We start from the raw sequence: 25,320 nt of genomic DNA, 5'->3' as shown, positions 1-25,320 counted from the left end.
CAAATGAATACAACCTTATTAGAATTTTGTAAAAAAGAAATTGATGAATAAGTGCATCTCCTTGGAGCTGTGCTGCTTTTTATGTCAATAAAAATACGGAAAAAGAAAGAGGCGTACCAAGATTAGTAATAAATTATAAACCTTTAAATAAAGTTTTACAATGGATTAGGTATCCAATACCGAATAAAAAAGACTTACTAGATAGACTTGCTACTGCTACAATCTTTTCTAAATTTGATTTAAAATCTGGTTATTGGCAAATACAAATAAAAGAAGAAGATAAATATAAAACTGCATTCAATGTTCCATTTGGACAATATGAATGGAACGTAATGCCATTCGGATTAAAAAATGCTCCATCAGAATTTCAAAAAATAATGAATGAAGTATTTAACCCATATTATAAATTTATGATAGTATATATTGATGATGTTTTAGTCTTCTCAGATACTATAGAACAACATTTTAAACATATTCATACATTTGTACAAGCAATCAAACATGCAGGATTAGTAGTATCTGCTAAAAAGATAAATCTTTTCCAAACAAAAATAAGATATTTAGGCCATCATATTCATTATGGTACAATTATACCAATCGAAAGATCTATTCAATTTGCTGATAAATTTCCTGATATTATTTTAGACAAAACCGAATTACAAAGATTTTTAGGATGTTTAAATTATATAGTAGATTTTTATGAAAATTTGGCTATAGATGCTAAACCATTATATGAACGACTTAAAAAGAATCCTCCTAAATGGACAGAGGAACATACTCAAGCTATGAAGAAAATAAAAATTAAAGCTAAAGAATTACCTTGTTTAAATCTAGCTAATCCTAATGCTTTCAAAATAATAGAATGTGATGCTTCTGAATTAGGATTAGGAGGTATTTTAAAACAACGAATAAACTCTAATGAACAATTAGTCCGCTATAATTAGAAAGCCTGGAATTCTACTCAACAAAATTATTCTACAGTGAAAAAAAAAATACTTTCCACAGTTCATTGTGTTACTAAATTTCAAAGTGATATACTTAATACACATTTTCTTATTAGAACAGATTACAAAGCCGCCACTGATATTCTTACTAAGGATGTGCAAAACCTTGTCTCTAAGCAAATCTTTGCTCGATGGCAGACGATATTATCATCCTTTGATTTTTTTATCGAACATTTAAAAGGTACTACTAACCATCTTCCTGATTTTCTTACTCGTGAATTTTTGCAGGGAAGGCAACACTGATCATTTTGATCCACCAGCTTTATCTTTTCCACTAACTTTGTTTTATGCAAATATGAATAAAAATAATAATACTTCCACTCCTGAGCAAAGGGGAAAAGCCCCTACGGAAACCTCACTGGATATCATTCCAGTAAATATTACCCAGTCACCAATAAGAATAGAACCTGCTTTATCACCCAGTAATAGTCCTATTTCCTATTCCCCAAATATCAATTATCCAGCTTATTCAAGCCAACCTTCAGCTTCTCCTCCAGCTCCAGTTTTCCAAACCTCTACACCAAAGAAACCAACTTTACCCAGCAAAACTCCATATCTTGAAACCTATTTTGTTGCTGATGCAATCATAGAATCCAGACATGTGAATGACAACCCAAATAGTATTGCTAACTATTACTTATGCAATAATCTTTGTCCATCTGTAGGTACCAAAACAAGAGAATGGTACGAAATGATTCTGCTAGAAACATAGTCTATTTCCTTGGTACATTATAATCAAAAGAATTCGAAAATAGTAGCATATTCAAAATTATAAATAAGGAAAGTATTATCCTTTGAAGATTGGGGATCAGACCCTTCCAAAGCCAAGAGAATATATTCCCCAGATTTCTCAAATAAATACTACAAACATGCTGATTACATAGATGCTTGGCATAAGATACTGACACTTCAAAACCCATATAATTCTCACACTTGGTTCTTACAGTTTAAAATGCCTATAAACACTCCATTTCCAAATTGGTTTCGTAACTGGTTTGCAACATGGGGGTCTTTAACCCAATTTTCAAGTTTACTTCAGTTTGTAACAAGTTTGCTTCAGTTTGCTTCAAGTTTGTAACAGTTTACAGTTGTTATGATAATACATGTTGTATGTAGCATAAAGATATATCAAACTACTTATAATACATGGATTACTATTGTTATTACTCCTATATCTCTCATTATTATGGTATATATATATATATATGAAATTCAAAACTCTAGAAATAGATTATTATAAATTTCCTTTGGGGGTTCATCGAGGAAGACTCAGATCCCTCACCCACCAAACCCAATCAAGATCAACGATCGTTATAACCAGATTTTGAAACCTTGCTATACGGTTTTAAGAGATTAATAATATTTTTTAAATTTACTTGGATTCATTGGTTAGGTAGAATAAAGATGATTTAAGCATATTAGGTAATAAAACTCCTGGACAAGTGCTCGGCCCCCGGCCAAGTGGACAACCATCATTGATCACCCCATCATGGTTTGCCCAGGGTCTACTTTCTATATTGGATGTAGTTTGTATAAGGTTGAGGCTCTAAACAATCAAAGTAAAATGCACCTTCAAATAATGCTGAGATATGTTGTTTCAATATAAAAAATCTTTATGATGGTATGAAATTTTATTTTTATCTCTAATTATAAAATTTTAAAAGTAAAAAAAATGTAGATTGAGCACACTTGAAAATCCTAAAAATTGACGTTTTGGTTAATACATTACAATATGCATTGTTTTTAAGCTTGAAATCTATTTTTTCTCATGTCCATGCATCTTGAGGGCGATATTAAGATCAAATTGAGGGATTTTCAACAGTGAAACAACCCCTTCTAATGAATTTTTCAAATGTGTCTTAATTTGATTGTTTAGGACCTCACCCTTATATAACTCTAGATTTGGACCTTCGAATCCCCACGTCCATGCATGGTGGCCCTTGGCCCTTCCCGTGCACAATAAGATGGTAACTATTTTTAAGTTGGACATTATTTTATTGTTATCATGATGTTATAATTGACATTTTCAAAGTAAAATGAACAACTTATTACCGTTATGGTGACATAATGGATATAAAAAATACATTTTGAATATGTAAAATAAAATAAAGGAAAATAGTTTATATGATATGTTAATCTAGTCCTGTAGAAGCAAGGGCACATAAAAAATTCACCAAAACAAATGGTTATTATACTACAAAACCCTCCAATTTATTGAGATTTATGAATATAAAAAAAATAGTTTTCAATTCTTGAAAATAGTACATTATTTGGACCATCTATTCTCAAGATTTTTAAGTATTTATAGATTTACTCGATCTACACCATTTTTGTAATTTTAAATTTTACAATTAAAAACAAAAATATTTTTTTAGGCCATTACAGAGTTTTCTTTCTTAGCACAATTTAGGAGTGCACATTGCTTGGATTGTTTAAGGTTTATGCCTTATACAAACCATGCACTACAATATAAGGGGAACCTTTTGTCGTTTGTGAGGGTTGCTATTCCCATCCCCATGTTTTTTTATAAGTTCTCCCTTAAGAGCCAAGATACCCAATATGGGGTCAGCGAAATAGGAGTGCTCGCCACATAATACTGCTGTTATAATATGAACCAATGTTATTGGTGTCAAGCTAACTGCCAAATCAGTGAATGACCTAGTCTAGCCAAAACTGGCCTAATTAATAGTCAAATAAATTAGATTAAAACTTTTTTAAGAATTAAATAATAATTTATAACTGATTAACTTTGAATTTTGAATGAATTAGCCTATTAGTATTTCGTGAGCCCGATCTCATAATCTTTGTCCTTGTTATTGTCTGAGGATGATATGACAACAACGACAACAATAATAATAATATTTATTATTATTATTATGGGTGAGTCCGGATGGAACCCATCAGGTTCAAGGTCCTAGGTCCTATAAAATTATTCCCCCCCCCCCCCCAAAAAAAAAACAACTAGACACAGACGAAAGGAGCATAGTGAGGCCTCGTAAGCTTGGAAATTAACCACATGAGGAACACCATATCATAATTTATATAGCAAGGGCCAGCTTTTTGCTGCTTTTTAATGGGGGTGGTTGGGGGCCTAGCAAAGAGTTGAACTTGAGAGAGAGCCTTGTCTTCTTTAAGTGGTTGGTATTCCAAAGAGACTCCTCCACTCGAACCCACAACCCTATCTACTAAGGAAAAGCCGCAACCTTTTTGTTATTTTTATCCAACACAAGCAACACCTCATTTCTTCCAATTCATTTATAGTTTTTCAGTTCTTGTATGAACCCATGAGAGCCAGCCCAATCTAGCATCAAATATTCAATCTCAGCCTGAAGACTTCTCATTTTTCCGGCATCATTTTTGCTAAGAAAAAGGTTAGTTGGTTTTTTTTTTTTCCCCCTCATTTGTTTGCTCCCATCGTCTAGGTAATATTTATTTTGGGTTGTATATTGCAATGTCGTTTACATATAATATATGAAAGGTGCAATCAATCATAGCCATCAGATGTAAAATTACACGATTGGAGGTGTGACATTCTTTGAGCACAAATTATGAGAATTCTTTTTCAGACTTCACGTGCAACTAATGGCACACCCTAGCCATCGAATTTTATATTTAATGGATAAAAGTGATCAGAGCAACTTCTACCTTAGGCAAATGCAATTATTTAATGTTCTCCCCATTTATCTTCTTTAATTTTTCATAAAAATATAGTTGTTTATATTATATAACATCAAATATAGGCGTTTAAAGGTGCATTGGATTTTTAGCACATTAATTTTGAGTTGTGTACAATACTATTCACTTTCGATACAGGAATATTATTAACACTCTTAACCTTTAGATGTGAAATATGTCGTTTGTATACACAGAGTAAGAGAAATGCATTCTTAACTTCATACGCTATCACCAACACAATCCAATTGTGTCTGATTTCACATATGATGGCCAGTCTACAGATGATTGTGCCCTCTCATAGAAAAGCAAATACTTGTGTTTTGATGTGAAGTTCATTTAAAATGAATTTCACAAAGAGAAATGCATTCTAAAACATGTGAATTTCATTAAAATGAGGGAGAGACTTCTTGGAGATAATGCAATTATCCTGTGAATATTTACTATGAAATACCTATAAATATATTGTCTATGAAATATATTACTGTCATAATATATTTCTGGTGTAATACATTACCTGCAAATAGATTGTTACTGTTTGGATAGTATCTAAATACAACCTGAGAAATACATTGCTACTCGCCCCTTGATATACCCATCAAAACCCCAAATTCTTTAAAAAAATGAATGATCTCTGTAAAATCTTCTATACAAATGAAATGGGTTTTCTACGAAAACAATGATCTCGACAAATGGTCTCTCTGAATTGATTACAAGTATAAACCCCAATAACAAAATTTCCCTCTTTCCCTTAACTTTCTCTCTCTAACCTCTCCCTCTCTCTATCTCTTTAATGAAAACTAAATTGGCTGTAAAGCAAGGAGACTGCATTGGTTATGACATTTTGTGCATATTTATACTGTGAGATATGGGAGAATAGTTTTCATTGTAGAGAGGGAGAATGGTTTTCATTGTAGAGATAAGAGAAAAAACTTTAGAGAGATATAGTAATAAGGGATTATCAGGAAGAGAGAAGGTGATGGGCTTGAGAGAGAAAAGTGGAAGTGCCCATGAGAGAGAGGAGGAGGGATATAAAGGATTTATTTATTTTTGGTAAGAGATGGATGTAGTTTGATTATCCGTTAAACACATAATAGATTTCACAACTATTTTACGTGTAATAGATTTAACGTATTTTGAAGAAATATTGTATAATTTATTTCATTTTTTTCTTAAAAATGTACACAAACATAAATCTGATATTTATTTATAATATGTTTATGTGTAATAGGTTTCATAATTTATTTCAATTTTTTAAAAAATGCACCCAAACATGATAAATCTGATATTTATTCGTAACATGTTTATCTGTAATAGGTTTTCAGATACCCAAAGGTCCTGTTTGTCCCCCGTCTCTAAAAATGGTAGAGGAGAATCTCCCTCCTTTTCGATGCAAAAATCTCAAATCACTATATTACCACAAGACCCTCAACTAATAAAAAAAAGACGCATGAAAGAACCTCAAATCTGAAGTAAACAATGATTCTCTTCCTTTAAATCTAGCGAAGGGTATTATCGTCATTTTAGGCCGGCAAAAAATTGCCTTTTCCGTCCTTTTTCCCCCTCTCTCTCTCTCTCTCTCCTATTTTTAAACTTTTCCCATTTTTAAATAGTCATTTTCTTCCTCTTTCCCTCTTTTTCAAACTTATTTGATTGTTCTCTCTCTAAAGGTTCTTGTTATCTTTTGTACTCTCTCTCTCTCTCTGAAAGTTGCTTGTGATCTCAAGCTCTCTCTAAGAATTTGCCAGTTATCTCAGGTACTCTCGCTCTAATTAGTTTGTTAATCTCTGGTACTCTCTCTAAGAATTTGCCAGTTATCTCAGGTACTCTCTCTCTAATTAGTTTGTTAATCTCTGGTACTCTCTCTAATTAGCCTGTTAACTCTGGTGCGCTGTCTCTAAGAAATGTTCACATTTGTTTTGATGGAACGCTCTCTTTAATAATCACCGTGTTCGTTTTTGCAAACTCTCTCTCTCTCTCTCTCTCGTTCTTTAAACTTTCATTTTCTTCCTCTTTCTCTCTCTGAAACTTTTGTTTGTTTATTCTCTCTTCTAAATTTGCCGGTAGCATTTTAGGATTCGGCCGAGCAACACGGCCTCGGCCCATGGGCGAAGTGAGTTTTGGTCAAGTTAGTCGTACACAATATTTTTAAGCTTTAAAAGAGTTTTAACCGAGTTAATTATACAGAATATTTTTAAGCTTTAAATATAATATTATCGCAAATTTGTTTCAGATATGTTAGAATGATCTATTGATTAGCGCTCATGAGTAAACTTCACCTGTCTTCTTATGAAGAGGTATTTTTAAGGCAAAGTGCGATAACCAGACAGACAGCTTATTTTATTGATAATATATATATATTCTTCATTTTTTCAAAAAGAAGAAGAGATGGATTGGGACATTTGCCCGAATAATCACCTCGAAAAGTGTTGAAAAATTAAAAAAGATATAAAAACTATTAAAATATTAAAAACATATAAAGAATGATTAAAACAAAACATATTCAAATGATGATGAAAATTAATGAAAAAAATAGATTTTAAAGAATCAATTTGTGTTTAAGGATATTTTTAAAATTTTGTAAAAAAAATAGAAAAATGTAAAAGTGAGTATTAATAATCAAAACAATTTTTAATTTTTATCATAATATAAAAAATATTAAAAATCAATTTTTTTATTTTTGAGAGTATATATATATATATATATATATATTAGATTTTTTTTTAAAATACCGATCGATCATAAAAAACCGCTGGAACCGGCCCTTCTAAGAGGCGGTTAGCGGTTAGATCGTCCGGCTTTTCCAACGGTATTACCTTGGCTGAATCGATGTTGTTAACCCTGTTGCTTTGTTCTCTCTCAAGAATTGTTCTCGGGTACTCTCTCTCTCATAAATTCACCGTTATTTCTCGTACTATTTCTCTCTCAAATTAGTCTCTCTATAATTGTAACATTTAGAAGTTACTTCTTCCCTTTTCTTGCAGAAAAATGGCGCAAATCCTTGCACCTTCGATGCAATGCCAAATGGGATCTGCAAAAATTTCCATTAAAGCAGGGCCTGTGACTGCAAAAATGTGGAATTCCCTTGTCTTAAACCATAGACTTAGCGGAAGAAACAGCTTCAAAAGTGCCAGCAAATTTAGAGCGTTCTCTGTGAAAGCTGCCAGTGATAATGGCGTTGTTAATAGATTAGAAGACCTCCTGAAACTGGATCTCACTCCCATCACCGATAAGATCATTGCAGAGTATATATGGTATTTGATCGTCCCCCACTCTCTTTCTGAACCTCTTTGTTTCTCTCTCTAGTTTTCTTCATTTATGGTTTTTTTCTTAATGCTCTTTAGTACGCTTTTCCTTCTGCAATATAATTTTCCCTCCATTTTTATTTGTCTGAGCCCGGGTTCGAACCGTATGAGTAGCGTGATAACCAACTACACCACCCAGCTTCGTTTAATGCTTTACTTTCTCTCTCTTGATGCCGTTTAGTCCCGTTACTCTCTCTCTACTTCTCTCTACTGCTCTCGGTCCATTTTCTCCCTTTACTCTCTCTACTGCAGAGATGACTCTCACTCTCCATTGAAAAACAGTAGAAATTACGAAAAATAACTCTCTCCCCATTAAAACACAGTAGAAATTACGAAGAATAACTCTCTCTCTCTCTCCCCCTCTCCACTAAAAAACGTTAGAAATTACTACTACGAAGTCTCTCTCTCTATGCCCATGAAAAATGACCTTAGATATTGTCTGGTAATAAATGTAAATGGAGAAAGTTTTTTGGTAAATTCTTTGTGGAAAAGGGTAACTAACCTATACACCCCATGAGTTTATTTAATTTTCAATTACTTATTTAATTGTTTTAAATTTGGTCCTTTTAACTCAGGATTGGAGGGTCAGGAACCGATCTTCGTAGCAAGTCAAGGGTAAGTAATTGTCATTTTTACCCATTTTCACTTTTCTTTCTTAAATATCCTTAATATTTGACTCTCTTAGTGGAAAATTTTGCCCATCTCCATTTTTCTTACTGAATGCCTGCTATTTTATTTTTTATTTTTTTTGAGATTGCCTATTTATTTATCACTGGATATACTTATTAATTGATGTCTATGCAGTGAATCTATTAATTTTTTCATGAAAATTCTTTTTTTTTTTTCTAGACCATATCTCGGCCTGTTGAAAGTGCATTAGGGCTTCCGAAGTGGAACTACGATGGATCGAGCACTGGTCAAGCTCCTGGTGAAGACAGTGAAGTGATTTTATAGTAGGACTTCGTTTTCTTTTTTTTCTTTTTTTCTTTCTTTGATTGAATTTCTGCCATTTATCCATGTAATCTGTTAGTCTGATAGCTAACTACCAAGGTAAACTTTTAATTGGTTGAGATAAAATGGGGGGTTTCGGTGTGTCAGTTCCGATTCAAAGTTCAAATTTCATATTTGTAGATAGATTTTGAACTCAAATTTACTCGTAGATGATCTCGACCTCATCAGCACTATGGAAAAAAAATGATATTGAGCTCTTAAAATAGGTCCACTTAAAGGATGTTTTTGGACCAATCATCACTATTCATTTAGTTCTTCACAATTCATCAGATCTACACTATTTTTTGAGCTGCAAAAATATGGATCTAAAGTGAAAATGTGTGACTTAGAACGTGTATTCGAATAGAATTTCATTTGAACTTTTCTGGTCATAAAATCACTTTTTGACATGTTATTTCTTTTCACTTGTTGACAGCCCACAGGCTATTTTCAAGGACCCATTTCGTGGAGGCAATAATATTCTGGTGAGTAAAAAAGGCATGCTATCCAATCTCTAGAATAATTTGCAAGTATTTTTAGAAAATCCATGACTCACACTTTCTCCTCCCCTTTCTAAATTCAGTAAGAACATAGGAACAACATATTTCGGAAATAAATTGAATTTCAATTTCATGAAATTGAGGACCTAATTTCAAATATTTCAACCCTCTTTCTTGAGCTCGAAATGAGGGATGCTTCGGTCTCTATATTACATTTGGATCAATTTTGGCTTCTAGGGATGAATCTGAAAGATATGGTCATAATAGAAACTTGGATAGCAATTCGGTAATCTTAGAAATTTTTGGACATGAGATGATTGCCGTATATAGTGCTGGTGAGCTCGACTTGGATTTGCACGAGTTACTCTGGCTCAGCAGGCTGCTGGAACCAAACACATAGAAACCGGCCCAGTATGGTTGATTCCCTTCGCGTCATTAATTTTTTCGAATTGGCCGAATATCTGTTGGCCGACTCTATCAAACCTGACTGGGGCTTGGGGCACTAGTGAGTCCCAGCCAGAGTCCTTGTTTTGTCTTTTGACACCGGTTCTGAGAATTCCTAATCGGTGGATTTTTATAATTTAATCAAAGTCAAATGGCAATCTGGACCATGTAAGTTAAGCTGCATGGTGGTGGAATTTTCATTTTTCTTTTGTGAATAGTTTGCACCTTATCAATTTTTTTTAATTTTATGTTTTTATATTTTTAAAAATTAAAATGCAGGTAATTTGTGATGCTTATACACCAGCTGGAGAACCACTTCCTACGAATAAGAGATACAGAGCTGCTCAAATATTTAGTGAAAAGAAGGTCATAGATGAAGTACCATGGTAAGTGATCCTCTAGTAATGAGTTATTATTATTATTTTTAGTTATTTGGAGCGTAGCTTTTAATAAGCCAATACAACTTTAAATTATTCTGGGAAGCGATGGAAATTGAAGTTCAGAGAAGCTAATGATAGGTTCCTTTGATGGTGGCCAGGTATGGCATTGAGCAGGAGTATACATTGCTTCAACCAAATGTAAAGTGGCCTTTGGGTTGGCCAGTGGGAGGCTACCCTGGACCCCAGGTATTCTATTTTGAGAGAGAGAGAGAGAGAGAGAGAGAGAGAGAGAGAGAGTTTCTTCTGCATACAAGTTTTCCTCATCGGTATGCTTTGATAACTTACTGCTATTAATAATTTGTTGAGAAACTCAACAGAAATTTTATAAATTATCTTCACTAGCATCAAAGAATCCCAAAAGGAGAATGCTGTTTTCTTGCAAGAGCAAACACTTGAGCAATCTAGCACTGAATATGAAGTTTTATTTCACCTTGGAATATTCCTTAGGGACCATATTACTGTGGAACTGGGGCCGACAAGGCGTTTGGGCGTGACATTTCAGATGCTCACTACAAAGCGTGCTTATACGCAGGGATCAACATTAGTGGTACTAATGGTGAGGTCATGCCTGGTCAGGTAAGCTTCTCCTCTCCTAGGTTTCTCTCTCGATCTTTTATTGCCATGGCTATTGCTTTAAGACACTGTTTGAAAAGCCGGCCTCAACTTGTGACTTGGCCAGGGACTGAACTCGCCTTTTTTGCCATGGCTATTGCTTTAAGTCAGTGTTCGAAAAGCTGGAATTAACTTGGGACTCGGCCATGTACCGGGCTCCACTTTCTTGTCATGGTTATTGTTTTAAGTTAATGTCTGGAAAGCCGGACTCAACTTGAGACTCGGCCCCTGACCGAGCTTGCCTTTCTTGCTATGTCTACTGCTTTCCGTGTTTGAAGAGCTGGAATTGACATGGGACTTCTGATATGGGCCGGTTGCTTCAAGTTAGTGTTCGAAAAGCAAGGCTAAACTTGGGCTCAGCCATGGACCAGGCTGATCCTGTTTGTGGAGTCCCAAGTCTGCTAGGCAAGTCTATCTGAGTCTGACTTCTCAAACATCAAAAAATTATGAACAATATTACGAGCCTGAGTAGCCATTGTTTGGCTTTCGCTTTAAGTAGAGATGGTCATTAAAGAGCTGCGTAGCGGTCACTTTGGATTTTGAAGGGGGAAAGAAAAAGAAGAAGAAAAAGAAAAGCAGAAGTACATAGTTGCAATGTGCTATTTTCTTTATTTTGAATTTCGTTGGTGCAGTGGGAGTATCAAGTTGGTCCAAGTGTGGGTATTGATGCAGGAGATCACGTATGGTGCTCGAGATACCTTCTTGAGGTGATTTTCACTTCTCCTTAATTATCAAATGTGAAATATTATTCATTTAACATGAAAAGTAATAATTGGAAATTTTTATTAATCCTACTAAAGAATATTTATAAACATCATAATTTGAATGCGTCACTTGGAAAAACACCAGGATAAATATGTTTCTGTTAGATCAATTTTTTTTTTTAATGTTTTGTTCTCTACATGAGAGGCTTATTTTCTATTCTTTTCTGAAAACTAACAGAGAATTACAGAGATGGCAGGTGTCGTTTTGTCCCTGGATCCTAAACCAATTGAGGTTTGTAAAATGCTTTGCTTCCTATCCCTGTACATAAATTTTGATTGCTCTTCTTTTGTTCTTGTTTTTGAAAGTTAAACTTTGATGGTTATTCAAATGTTATTCTAAAATATTTGGTTCATTTTCATACTCATTTTTGGTGAATTTGCAGGGCGACTGGAATGGTGCTGGATGCCACACAAATTTCAGGTATTTCAATTACTACATCGGCAAATAATTTTAATGATTTATGCCGGTATTAATTAAGATTTTTTCCATTACAACAAAAAACCTGAAAAGAGAAAGTATTTAGAAAGGCTGTTAATTTTTTGGTATAAGTAGTTGGTATCTCCTGTGGCCATTAGATGTGAAATTGGGTTGTTGGGAATGCACCAGTGATTGTACTTGTAGTCTAAGAAGATTTTCCTCAGAGTTTGTTCAGGAAAATGTCACACTGAAGTCATCTGATTCTAGACAGATGAATTGGGGTGTTTGTGACCTTGGCGTGCAAAAAGTAATGGTCTCATTGCATACAGTCACAAACTATTCCCATGTTTTACTTAGTTCTTAGACGAGGTAAATACCCTTGAGCTATTGAACTGACCACATTTTAAGTTCACTAGCCTGGTCTAAATGATCAATGTGCCCCCAGACAGTTATAACTTAGGGAGCATGCACAAGTGCTTGGTATCCTCACCTTACTCATACTGACAAAATTGCTCCAACATGCAAGTTTATCCTCAAATGTTTATTAGTCCACATGCATATTTAGAATTTGACTTGGGGAAACCTTGATACTTTCGACAAGCATAGGAGCATGTACATTCTTCATACTCTAAGGCCCCATTCAGATGTCCACTTTTTTAGGCTTAGGTATAAAACACCCTTATAGTTGGTGTGCGAGCTTGTTGTCCTTTCAGTTAATAGGCTCAACTCCATCGATCAAACCTTGTTTACTGGCTGACAGTAAGGTTTTACTGATAGCAATAAATGAAGAAAGAAAAACCTCTTTCGCTGCTAAACAAGGATATGGTTACATGCATTTATGTCCAACAATACACAACTATTTTCTCAGTTGCTCATAATGGCAGATGGAGAGATAAGGCTAGAGTAAACTATCAAGATGTCCAAATGGTGTCTTAACCTCTCCTGTAAATGACCCAGATTACCTTTTTCTTCGTAAATATTGTAATTCTTGTTACTTCATTGAACTGTATTTCCTTGTTGCTTCAGTACCAAGAGCATGAGAGACGAGGGAGGTTATGCAGTGATTAAGAAGGCAATTCGCAACCTCTCTTTGCGCCACAAGGAGCACATCGGTGCCTATGGAGAAGGCAATGAGCGGAGGCTAACCGGGAAACATGAGACTGCCAGTATCGACACATTCTCTTGGGTAATTTAGGAAACCAACCATACTTTTTTATTGATGATGTAGATCTTGGGTTTTTTTTAGAAATAACATAATTCCTAGATAATTAATCTAAAGGGAAAGCTTTCTATGCTTCCCCTACAGCATAAAACTTATATACTTCCCCTTATCCAATCGTCCATTCTGAATGAAGGGCTAAGATTGCCCCAATCACAATGTCACGTCTTTACACTATTTTATTTTTAATTTTATTTTTATAAACTATTTTGACACCAAATTTTGGACGTCCAATCCTCTATTAAATCGCACTAGCGAAAAATATTTAAAAAATATTTTCAATAGAATAAAATGACCAAAATACCCTTAAAAGTTTCAAGGGGTATTTTGATCATTATATTTTATCGAAAATTTATTTTTAATATTTTTTATAGCGCGCCCCAGTGAGAAGATGGCATGTACCAAATTTCATATTCATACAATTTTTTGAAAAAACTAAAATAAAATACTTTGATACGTCGGATCAAAGATCAAACGGTGAGTGGCTCTCTTAATCAAAATTGGACGGCTGGATGGTAGGGGAAGCATAGATCTTCTATGCTGTAGGAGAAGTATAGAAACCTTTCCCTAATCTAAATGCTGGATATTATTGTCAGCTTACTCCAGCTGTTTGATTTGATGATTGGATAACTTTAGACATATGTAAATTATACGTGTGTGGAGATGTCTAAATATAAAGAAGACTTTGAATAATTTGAATAGAGATGAAAGGGAACTTTCTAACGTACATTCTCTTTACAGGGAGTTGCTAATCGTGGTTGCTCAATCCGAGTGGGGCGTGAAACAGAGAAACAAGGGAAAGGTGGGCTTCTCCCCTATTGTCTTTATCAAGAACTTTGACACTCTTTTCATTAAGTGATTATAGTGTTATAGTCGATATATGCAGACATTTGCATGCATAATGCACATACATGCATACATATCCATACATGTATGCTTGCAACCGCAATCACTAGGCTTAGCAATAGGCTGGGTGGTCCGGCCCTGCTAAAGCTAAGTTCCAAGTCAATATATTGGGCATTTCATGACCTGGCCTGGCTCGGCTCGGCCACAACTAAAGGAAGGCTGAGGCCCGCCTTGACCGAAGGGCCGAGCCATGGCCATTGCCAGGCTCTGGCCTGTAGGTCTAGGGTTGGTCCAAGCAGGTCACCCTAGCAATAACTAACAATAACAATGCTGAATTTGCTTATGATGGCAATGACTATTCTCTTTAGTTCTTTGACATACACATTTTCTTATAGGATACTTGGAGGATCGACGACCTGCCTCTAACATGGACCCATATGTTGTGACATCGCTCCTTGCTGAGACGGCAATCTTGTTTGAACCAACCCTAGAAGTCGAATCTCTTGCGGCTAAGAAACTTCAGTAGCAGGTATAGGGCAAAAAATGCAAAGAACGATGAATGAGTTGTCCACTCATTTCAAATGAGCATGTAGCCTTAAAGAGACGTTACCAATGTAGATTTGTGCTCAAAGATGGCCGTTAAGTACTCCATTGCTGAAAATTTCAAGCCGCTGAAGAAGATAAGAATAATCAGGACTGTCATGGCTTTGAGCTTGCCCTGTATTAATTTTTGACCATGGGCATATGTATTTTGATTGTTTTAGCATTGAAGATGAGAACTTCTGCCATTGAAGGATGTGAGGCCATAATTCAAATTTGTCATGTTTGACTTAGTTTATAATATACCATGCCCCATAAACTTTACTGGTTATGGAAGTTGGGAATTTTTATTGGACAGGTTAGCTTGATTTGCATAAGATATAAACCTGCATTCAAATCCCTTTATGTCTTTCTTACAAGATAAAATACTTGATACCCCAATGTTAGAGATACAGAGATTTTCCCATTTTTAATCAAGTTCAAGAAGCATTCCCGGATAATGAGTTTACTATATGTTCTTGACAAGGCTCCCTTTGTATCTGTTTTTCAAATAAACACAGATATAATTAAGGAAAACTAAATTAATTGGTGGGGGGTAAGGCGTCCAACCTAAAAAGTGTGCACCCCTCATCTTCTTGGAAGATTCAGATGCAAGTCTGCAAATTCTTCCTCTTGACCACCCCCAAGATTAAAATCTTATAAAAAATGGTGTTGAGCTTTAGAAGTGCTTATCTTGAATGTCATCTCAACACGATATTTGGAATACTTAGATTTTCACCATCTTAAGAGTATCAAATCTATTTGTCTAGCACAAAAATGGAATTGCAGGACTTAGGAAGGGTTGTTGAGTCCTCCATCTTACAGAATAGATGAATTTTGAGGGCCTTGTACTATTGATACCCTTGAGAAACATCGAGCTTTCCATGCGCCTCCGCGTGTACAACCTATGTGTTTGAAGCAATGGTTTAAAAAGCGGATCGGTGATTCGGATCGGGCACCTAAAAAATCGATCCGGATTGGCAATCCGGATCGAGAATCGACTGAATAGGTCGGATTAAAGCTTCAAAAAAATCCGAAAAAATTATTAAAATTCATTATAAATATTGTTTTTTAGGAATCCAATAAGAAATGAAGGTACTACATTATTAACTTTCATTTTTTTCATCAATTTGTGAATATTGAGATGCTTTTTTCTTGTATAAACTTATGTTAACCATTAAATTTGCATCACATAAAAGAAAAATCATAGATAAAATATATAATTATACATGGACTATTATAAAGTGTAGACTAATCAATGAAAGAATGGCCATTAAAATCTCGTTTTGGCGAAAAACCCTAATCTGCTAAAAAAATCTAAATTATTACAGTCTAACTAACTATAATCCAAAATTATTAAAACCTAACTAATTATAATATTGTATAATGAAATTATAATTATTAGTTTATATTTTATAATTATTTGCTTAGACAAATAATAACAAATTAAAAATATTTTATAATATTATCTAATTTAAAATGTATTATTGACAACTGTAAGAAAAATAGTACATTATATGATTTATAATGTAAAAATTAATAAATAAAATAAAAGATTTGGTTATCAATATAAAAATTAATAAAATACGTACAAATTTTGAAAATAACACTTCAATTTTTCAAAAATTTATTTTTTTAGGTTTCTATAATAAATTTAGTAAAAGAGATTGTTAGTAGAAAGATAGATATTTCAAATAGAATAAATTTTTTATTTTTTATTTTTTTATGCTTTTCATATTATTTTAAAAAATAATTATATCACTATATGCAACAAAAATTAACCGCTATACAAAAAATTAACTTTTTTTATTTTTTATGTTTTTTATATTATTTACAAAAATATTTATACAATATATACTACACAAAAATGTAACGCTCACGAGGGGACTCGACCTTGAGACATCAAGTAAAAAAACTAAGGTCTTAACCACCACACCACCTCATCACATATAGTTGTAATTTGCTGATTAATAGAATATATTTACAGTCTTGATTCATTTAATGATGTTTGGGAATTATCCCACATCGAACGTGTGTGTCGCATGCGTATCAGGAGTGAATCGAGTAGAATCGGGCGGTTCCCGTTTTTGTACTGGAACCAGCACGGGCTGTACCAGTTCTCGAGTCGAACCCGGACGAGTCCGGTTTGACTCGCCGATTTTTACAACATTGGTTTGAAGACATTTAGTCGTTTGATATTTGATCTGATAGTAGATAGTGAACATGATGGACACTTTTGACGTTTTCTCAGCGCACTCCAATCTGTTCAATTAAAATGATTATGGGGCAACAAACATTATGTGTGCAGCTACCCAGCTTTCCCTTTGTTTGAAGGGTGTGGTTTGTATAAGGTAGCAACTTCAAACAATCAAAGTAAATTACAGCTCCAAATTTTATCATAAGATGTAAGTTTGGTGTAAAAATTTTTTAAGATGGCCTAAGAATCTATTTTCACATCTAATTATAAAATTTTGAGCTCAAAAAATGATTCAAATCAAGTAGAGCTATAAACACTTGGAAATTTTGAAAAATGGATGATCTAGATAATATGTTACAAGATGTATTGTTTTTAGGACTCATTAACTTTTTTCTTTTTCATATTGATACATTTTAATATCAAGATGATCAATCATAGGGTTTTTTCAATATCAAAGCAGCTTTTTTTGATGGATTTTTGAGAAGCACCTTAATTCTACTTTTAAGGTTGCAACCTTATATAAATTTTTTTGTTGTTTAAAATATCAAATAATAAAAGTTGAATAAAGTAAGGAAAAAGTTTATATAGAGCCTAGGCTCTAAACAATCAAATTAGAACCCACCTCAAAAATTTCACTAGAAGAAGTTGTTTTGATGCCCAAATATCTTCAAATTGATCATCTCGATATCAAGATGCATGGACATAAGAAAAACATAGATTTCAAGTTTTGGAAATAGTGCATGTTGTAATGCATTTCTCGACCGTCAATTTTTGAGATTTTCAAGTTTTTATAGATCTGCTTGATCTGCACTATTTTTGAAGCTTTAAATTTTATAATTAAAGATAAAAATATATTTTAAGGTTATCACAAAGATTTTCAATATTGAAACCACATTTCTCGACACTATTTGAAGGTGCGCTATACTTTGATTGTTTAGAGCCTCGGCTCTATACAAATTGCACCCATAAAGTAAATGTGTGTGCGAGAGAGGAGAGCAAGGGCAATTTCGGAATTGGGCTTGATGGTTAGGGCACAAGGGCTGTGATACAGGGTACATCATACTATAGGCGTTCGGTGGTAGCACCCTGGTATCACTTGAAGTTATAATGCATCGATGATCTTGGGAGATATAGCATGCTCCTGAGGGAGCATATTGTACAACTCCTTTGGGAAGAGAGCTACTGGGGAGAACTTTTTTGATCCACAATTTTAGGATCTAAGTATTACTAGATGACTATTTTAAGGAAAGAAAAAAAGGAATTTTGAGTTTTTGAATACCTCAATCTCACCTTTTAAAAATTAAATGGTTTCTACTCAATCTTATTATTTTATTTTATTTTTATTTTTATTTTTTAAGGAACAAAGAGAGTGACTCAAATTTTTTTCTTTGAGGTTCATTGTTAGGTTACATCTCCAAATTTATCCTAAGTTTGAGATTTACCCGAGGGAGAGTATGCTTGTGAGGGAGTAGCAAAACTTTTGGCCGTTAAGATTGCGATAGTGCGTGAGCAAACTTTATATTTACTCCCTCAAATAAATGACCATAAGGCGTATATATTCTTAAAAAAAGATTCTAAGTATCTAAATCATAGTTAACAAGATTGGTCTAGCCAACAATGTTTGGTCCAATCAAAACTGATGTTGAACTGATTGAACCCATTTTTTAAAAGATATAAAAAAAATAAATATAATAATTTTAAAACAAAAAATATACAAGAAAAATCAATCCAATCCGATCAGTCCAACCACCTAAAACAAATAAAATATTGATTTTAATCAGTTTTTTACCGAATTACAATTTTTTTTTAGAGCAAACCATCCAATGTATCGTTCAACAGTCCGACTAGTCAGATCACGTGGTCTAATTTAGTTTTCATAACTATGACCTAGACACTTGGATCTCTTCTTGAATGGTCTGTGTGCAATCTTAAGGTGTAACTTCCTTTTATGTTGATCTAGGTTGTCTTTTTATGTTGGTCGCAAGATCGCATAGGTCACATTACAAAAATTGGATCGCAAATTAGTATTACCCAAGGGACAAAATGCACAATTTGCACCCAGTAGTTAACTTAAAAGCGTTTTTTTTCAAGTAATTTATAAAATGGTATTGAAAGCTCCATAAGAGTAATTTACGCACAAAGTTGTAACTAATGAACAATTGTTTCATGTGGGTTGGACCTCATTTGTACATTATGCGGTCCAGAGGTATAAAGCATCCATCTTAAAGATGAATGCAATTAGGTGGTCCATCTAAAAACAATTGTAACTAATAGTCCAAATGGTTTTTTAATATAATTATTATTTTTAATTTTCAAAATTTATTTATTTTTTCATATGCATGATCTCTATGTTAAAAATTATATATTTTTTAAAAATTAGAATCAAATTATATTTAAAAAATATATTTATTGCCAAGCCTGCATTTGTACATATGCGGGCTCGACTGCATGCTAACCGCGTCCCTAACTAATATAAGCTTGTGTGTGGCGTATAGTGCACCACACACATGTCCCTGTTACACTCATTTGCACAAGGGGTCCCCTAAACCATTTGATAAAGCCACCAACGATTTAAACGCTTGCTTACAAAACGACGTGTTACACTCATGTGCACAAGGGATCCCCTAAACCATTTGATAAAGCCCCCAACGATTTAAACGCTTGCTTACAAAACAACCATGGTTTAAACATGCAAGTCAATTTAGGAAAGGAACTCCTATCTCTCTCTCTAAACCATGGTCTAGATATGCAAAGGAAATGAAATACACTCTCTAATATGAAAGTCAGAAGAACGGTATGCCCCCCCCTTTTACTCGATCCGGATCCAAAACCCGAATTTGGGATCTTTTTCGGATTCAGTATAGATCTTCAGATAAGAAATTCAGATCTGGATCTAAAATATGGATTCAAGTAGTAATTTGGATTGGACCCAGGTATAGATGGATCTGATCCGGATCCAACTTGATTTTAAAATAGTATATATATATATATATATATTAATTTATATATAATATATACTTTTTTTAAATTTTAGAAAGCCTAATCCGGATCCTATGTATGGGTTTTGGATCCGGCTCTCATATATATTATTTGGATCTGGATCCGTATTTGGGTGGATCCGAACCCAAATTCTCACCCCTACTTTCTCTCTCTCTCGCCAAGCTGTAAATTGGGATGTCCTTCTCCCTCCCAAGCATGGAATCTGACTCCTTTCTTATCACCCAAGTCAAGTTCGCAATATAAACAAGAAGGAAAAAAAAACTAAGGATGCAATTTGTATAAGGCTGAGGCCCTAAACAATCAAAGTAAGACACACCCTTAAATAATGTCGACATATATTATTTCAGTATCATAAATCTTTTTGATAGCTTGAAAATTCATTTTCATATCTAATTATAAAATTTAAAGATTAAAAATTAGTGTAGATCAAGCAGATCTATGAACACTTGAAAATTAACAGCCTAAATAATACATTACAAGATACACTATTTTCAAGACTTGAAATCTATTTTTTCTCATGTCCATACATCCTGAGGTTGAGATGATCAAATTAAGGGTTTCTCAGCATTGAGACAACCTCTTCCGGTGAATTTTTGAGGTAAGCCTTAATTTGATAGTTTAGGGCCTCACCCTTATATAAACTTTTTCCAAAAACTAATTCAGAAGAGTAAATCATACCTCACACCATAACATATAAATTGCATGCATCAGCATACTGGTTTCAAGAAATATATACTGGTTTCAAGAAATATGCTTAAAAATAGAAAAGATCCGTTATTTGCTTGTCTAGTATGGATGCCATCATATTTCTGCCTCCTAGTCCTCAACTTATTCATGTATGTTGCAGTCTCTGTAATTGCCGGCTGGGCAATCAACTATGGCATTGATAACACCTACACCATAGGTAAAGTAGGATTTCCTGACATTAAAAGCCTTTTTCAGAATTTATTATGAGAAATAGCAATGTTCTATTTATATAACGTGAGTCCTCTTTCTTTCTTTTTTTTGAATTAGTCACCAAAAAAAAAAAACAATAAAAAAAAAAACAAAAACAAAAACAAAAACAAAAACAATCATGTTTCTTGATGTATTATCGTTGTTAGATAGACATGAATACATATTTCTATCCGACATGAATATGAGTGTAAAAGGTGCTAATCTGAAAATTGTCTTTTCCAATGCCACACTTCTATCCCATTTAGAAAAGGGGGGAGCGGAGAATTTAGACTATATTCAGTACTTTTATAGTGAGATTTAAAGGAAAAAGTTAGGTTTCTTACATGAGTTTCGTGTCCTCAACGTGTCAGCATGTGCAGAAAACCATATCCACGCAGTGCATGAGCATGTACAATCATAGACTTTCTCAAAGATACACACATGTGGCTTCATGTACATGTTATGCATATAGGCATGCACATGGATGTCTATTTTTATATTTATGGATAATCATGGTATGTATATGCATATATACATGCATGTGAATATATGTCTTTATATTTATGCACGATCACAGTAATAGACAGATGCATATGTATGTATGTTGCATATGTGTGTACATTTACATTTTATGCATAATCATGGTAGCTGATATATGCATATGTATGTATGTACATGTTTATCTATTTGCTAATTGTGGAAGGAGCGTTATGGTCATTTGGTTGGTGCAGCATCTACCGAGCCTCTTCATGTGCACCTATTTCCCATCTACTATGCAATCGGAAACAAGGCCACAGGATTCTTTGTACTCTTTGCTTTTGATAGCTGGAGTGGCAGGCATCGCGAGCTTGATCAGTGGATTTCTTAGTGTAACGCGGGCAATGGAAGTCACAATTTTACAATGGCCTCATCATCTGCCAACATTGCATGGGCCCTAACCTTATTAGCCATGATGTAAGTACCTACCATGATCATTCAGTGTTTGAAAAAGTAGGCGAGTCTGATTTGGACTCTTCGACTCAGCAAGACTGCCAGGTCCGGAAGAAAACCTTGGGAACTGGCTCAATTCGCCGGTGCCAAGGTTTTATTGCAATTTATTAAGACCCTGCCAAGTCAAGTTGCCTGACTCGGCCTCAGGACCCCAGCGAGTCCGGACATGAAGGCTTAACATACAAAATGCATGTGAATGCTAATCTTAACTGTTCATTAACTTATATGATTGTCTGTTGAATTTCATCAGGGATCCTTGAAGGCTTGACCCTGGTAATGAATGAGAAAGAGAATAGAGATCAGGCTGTGAAGCATTCACATGCATTGAGCATTTACTAATAAAAATGCAAGTAAATGCATAAAAATTTAGTTTTCTAATTCTTCAAGAGTGAAATTCTGAATAGTGTACTCATGGCAGGCTTGCATGCAAGGAGATCAACATTGGAGGAAGGATTGCAACACTGGTAAGTGAACTAGAATGACCCATGGGTCCCTAATTGATGGATCATCTATTTTGAGGATCTGAATGATTTTTTTATCTGTGTGTGATTTTATCTGTGTGTGTGAAGTGAGAATCAAAACATATAGATGGAAATAGTGAGAAAAAATATGGTAATTTATGATTTTGCTTAAGGTATAGCCCTTTATAGAGTAGAATGAGAGAATAAGATCCATGTAGCTGACCCTAAATAGTTGGGATAAAGCTCAGATGAGAGTAATGTATAGAGAGACTCAAAGCATGGGATATGATATTGTTAATTTAATAAATGGAGAGCAATAAGTGATGCTGCCATAACACCAGTGGCAGGTCATTAGCATATATAACCATCCATTTCGGAGATGGACAGTTAGGATGCTATCCACAGTATTGCTCTTGTAGCATAGTACACATACACACTGAACCCAATGTATCATAGTACACATTAGAGGAAGTATCTTTTGACAGGTAAATGGAAGCAGAAAGGATTAGTAGGGCTCCATATGGAGGCCTTTGCTGACATGTCAAAACATGGAGAAACTCCAATGTCACAAGTAGAAAGATTGTTCCTGGGACCATTACCATTATAATGAGGGAGGATTTTTTTTTCATTATTGTGTTCAAATAAAGGTTATTTTCCTAACCCATTCATTGTGGATCATATCAACAGAGTTTGACGTCTTTTTATTTCTATGTATAATTTGATTCGTCATTTATTTTATAGAGGACGTTGGAAGCATTTGTGATCATTCTGGGTGCGACACAACTGTTCTATATCGCAACTGTCTGGTGAAATGCCCCTGTCAACTGTTCATTAGTCAAAACACTGTCAACTGTTCACCAGTCAAAACACCGCACTGGAAGGGTCTAAACTTTTTATTTGGAAGACTCTCTTTTTTATTTTTCTTGGGTGAAACATAATTTTAATTTTTACAATAAATTCATAGTTTTGATTTCATTTTCTTTTTAGTGTATGTGATTTCAATTTCATAGAAAAGTAATATGTTATAGTTCTATGTAAAAGGACAGAGAATAAAATATGCAAGCATCGGCTATCCCGGATCTCAAATTCACATTTGGGTTGATTTCATTAGTTCCATCTGAATACAATGTCTTGTGGAGCCCCTAAACATGCAAAATCTGAATACAATGTCTTGTGGAGCCCCTAAACATGCAAAATGAAAAGAAAAAAGGAAAGAAAACCAAAATAAATGGAATAAAGAGGAAGCAACAAATATAGGAATCAAAGTTTCAAAAAACGTTAGGCGGCCTGTCTGGCACCCAGTGCCGAGTGCCTAGGCGGGCACCCAGAACCTCGGGTGCCCCATAGTTAAAAAAAAAACAAAAAACGTCTAGCCCGCCTAGGTGCCCGTCCAGGTATATACGCCCAGGTGCCCGCCTGGGCACTCGCCTAACCTGCCTGGGTGCGCGCCCAGGTACATCCGCCTAGGCGCCCGCCTAACCCGCCTGGGTGCTCGCCCTAGTACATCTGCCCGTGTAGGATCGCTTAGGTCTAGGCAGGCGGATTTTTGGTCCAGGCCGCCTAGGCGCCAGGCGGACCATTTTTTAAAACGTTGATTGGAATACAGTCGAACTAAAATACAGGAAACGATAAAAGAGAGAGAATGTAGAGAATGAATGTATAATGTGAGAGAGAGAGCATCCAAAAAAAAGAAGAGAAATTGAAGAATTAAATGGGAAAAACTCGAAAACAGAGGAAAACAGAAGAGAAATTGAAGAATTAAATGGGAAAAACTCAAAGAGAAGAAAACAGAGGAAAAAAGAAGAGAAATGAAAAAATTAATTGGAAAAACTGAAATAGAAGAAAACATAAGGATACCAATCAAAACCCAGAGAAAGAACTTATAAGACACATCAACAAAGAGCGGACAAGATCCATGTTATTATCAAACTTACAACATTGTTGCATTAATATATCACCCAATAATTAAAGTAAATCATTACAAAAAATGTAACAAATCGACGGAAACCGAATTTTCACACTCTCAGTAACATGTTTCCTCCTTTTACAGCTCCCGCCTAGACAACAATGCTAAATTAGCCTACTTCATGAGCTATACTTAAGTCAAATAGACAAGAATGAAATGAGAACTCAAGGACTATCTATCGAAGTATATTTCTGACACTTGTTAACCCCGGTTCGCATAAGGAGAGAGCAGTTTGCGACCTAAGACCACAAGAACAAAAATGCCTGTGGACTATGGAAGCAGTAGACTAATAAACCCTGATTCTGAATATAATTCCTGATGGTCCATAATAGCCCCAAAATAATGAAAAAACATGGCTAAGGGTCCTTTAAGAACGCCTGCTAAGTATCGTCGCAATCCGAGGAGATTAAGGTGGATCAAAGGCTAAACCCGTTTTTCAGTAATATGCTTCTGTCATGCTAAAAAGAGACCCTGCAACTACAACCCTATTTTTTCGAGCTTCAAATGACCACCGGATTGTGTCCATTGGGTTTAGAAGGTTTGAAAACCTCAGGATACCAAGTTTCGGGTCATTCGGACACTCCTGGACCAATTTGCGGCCAACTTACTAGAAATGGGTAGGCCACACGCAATCCTGGTGCACCCTCAGAGAATCAGCTTCCACTTATGGGAACTGTGTTTTCCAATTTCAGGCTGAACTTTCCATGATCTTAACTCCCTCATCCAGGGTCGGAATGAGCCCAAACTTTGGGAGGATGTTCGTCTCATCGGCGTGACTATTTTGATACATGGCTCGCCCGATGGCATAGCCTGAGCAGAGAGAAATCGAAGAGAGAAGATCGCCATGGACAAACAAAAGTTGCAGGAAATTTGAGGAAGAAGGTCTGTTTGATCAAATGACTGGATCATGACGCCTGCGCACCCGATCGGTCTTAGAATGGATGCATCTCGACCATAAGGTCGAAGACTCCATTCGG

At 34.8% G+C, this 25,320-nt stretch overlaps 1 protein-coding gene and 1 pseudogene across 10 annotated transcripts; both read left to right on the top strand.

Moving 5' to 3' along the window:
• The first annotated feature begins 4,105 nt into the window (after nt 1-4,105).
• LOC18440614 (glutamine synthetase leaf isozyme, chloroplastic) lies at nt 4,106-15,085 on the top strand. 9 transcript variants are annotated; one of them, XM_006850752.4, is made up of 14 exons: nt 4,106-4,375; nt 7,661-7,930; nt 8,557-8,596; nt 8,831-8,934; nt 9,408-9,456; nt 10,195-10,301; nt 10,454-10,541; nt 10,803-10,931; nt 11,600-11,674; nt 11,910-11,963; nt 12,115-12,152; nt 13,176-13,335; nt 14,110-14,170; nt 14,610-15,085. In XM_006850752.4, the coding sequence occupies exons 2-14, from the start codon at nt 7,665-7,667 to the stop codon at nt 14,738-14,740; spliced, it is 1,302 nt and encodes a 433-aa protein (XP_006850815.1). In that variant the 5' UTR covers nt 4,106-4,375; nt 7,661-7,664; the 3' UTR covers nt 14,741-15,085. The 9 variants fall into 9 exon arrangements, 4 of the variants coding, with proteins under 4 accessions (XP_006850815.1, XP_088706497.1, XP_020527101.1 ...); XM_088850371.1 differs by lacking the exon at nt 4,106-4,375 and adding an exon at nt 6,267-6,499; XR_016043332.1 differs by lacking the exon at nt 4,106-4,375 and adding an exon at nt 6,292-6,433 and having other exon boundaries at nt 11,035-11,674; nt 11,920-11,963.
• A 5,214-nt stretch (nt 15,086-20,299) lies between these two features.
• LOC18440615 (membrane protein PM19L-like) lies at nt 20,300-23,297 on the top strand (annotated as a pseudogene). Its single transcript, XR_016043307.1, has 4 exons — nt 20,300-20,894; nt 21,658-21,880; nt 22,335-22,380; nt 23,119-23,297. The product of XR_016043307.1 is annotated as a membrane protein PM19L-like (transcript).
• Nucleotides 23,298-25,320: the final 2,023 nt, after the last annotated feature.

The sequence above is a fragment of the Amborella trichopoda genome, chromosome 1, assembly GCF_054954075.1.
Source record: "Amborella trichopoda isolate Santa Cruz 75 chromosome 1, AtrichopodaSantaCruz75HAP2 v2.0, whole genome shotgun sequence".
NCBI lineage: Eukaryota > Viridiplantae > Streptophyta > Magnoliopsida > Amborellales > Amborellaceae > Amborella > Amborella trichopoda.
This window is presented reverse-complemented; position numbering and strand designations above follow the sequence as displayed.

Bases quoted from the DNA above. Each gene is read 5' to 3' on its own strand.
- LOC18440614 (XM_020671441.2), top strand. From the start codon at position 7,506: ATGTTGTTAACCCTGTTGCTTTGTTCTCTCTCAAGAATTGTTCTCGG. The intron at 7,931-8,556 runs GTATTTGATCGT...CTTTTAACTCAG, and splicing joins ATCATTGCAGAGTATATATG to GATTGGAGGGTCAGGAACCG. The intron at 8,935-9,407 runs GTAGGACTTCGT...ACTTGTTGACAG, and splicing joins GACAGTGAAGTGATTTTATA to CCCACAGGCTATTTTCAAGG.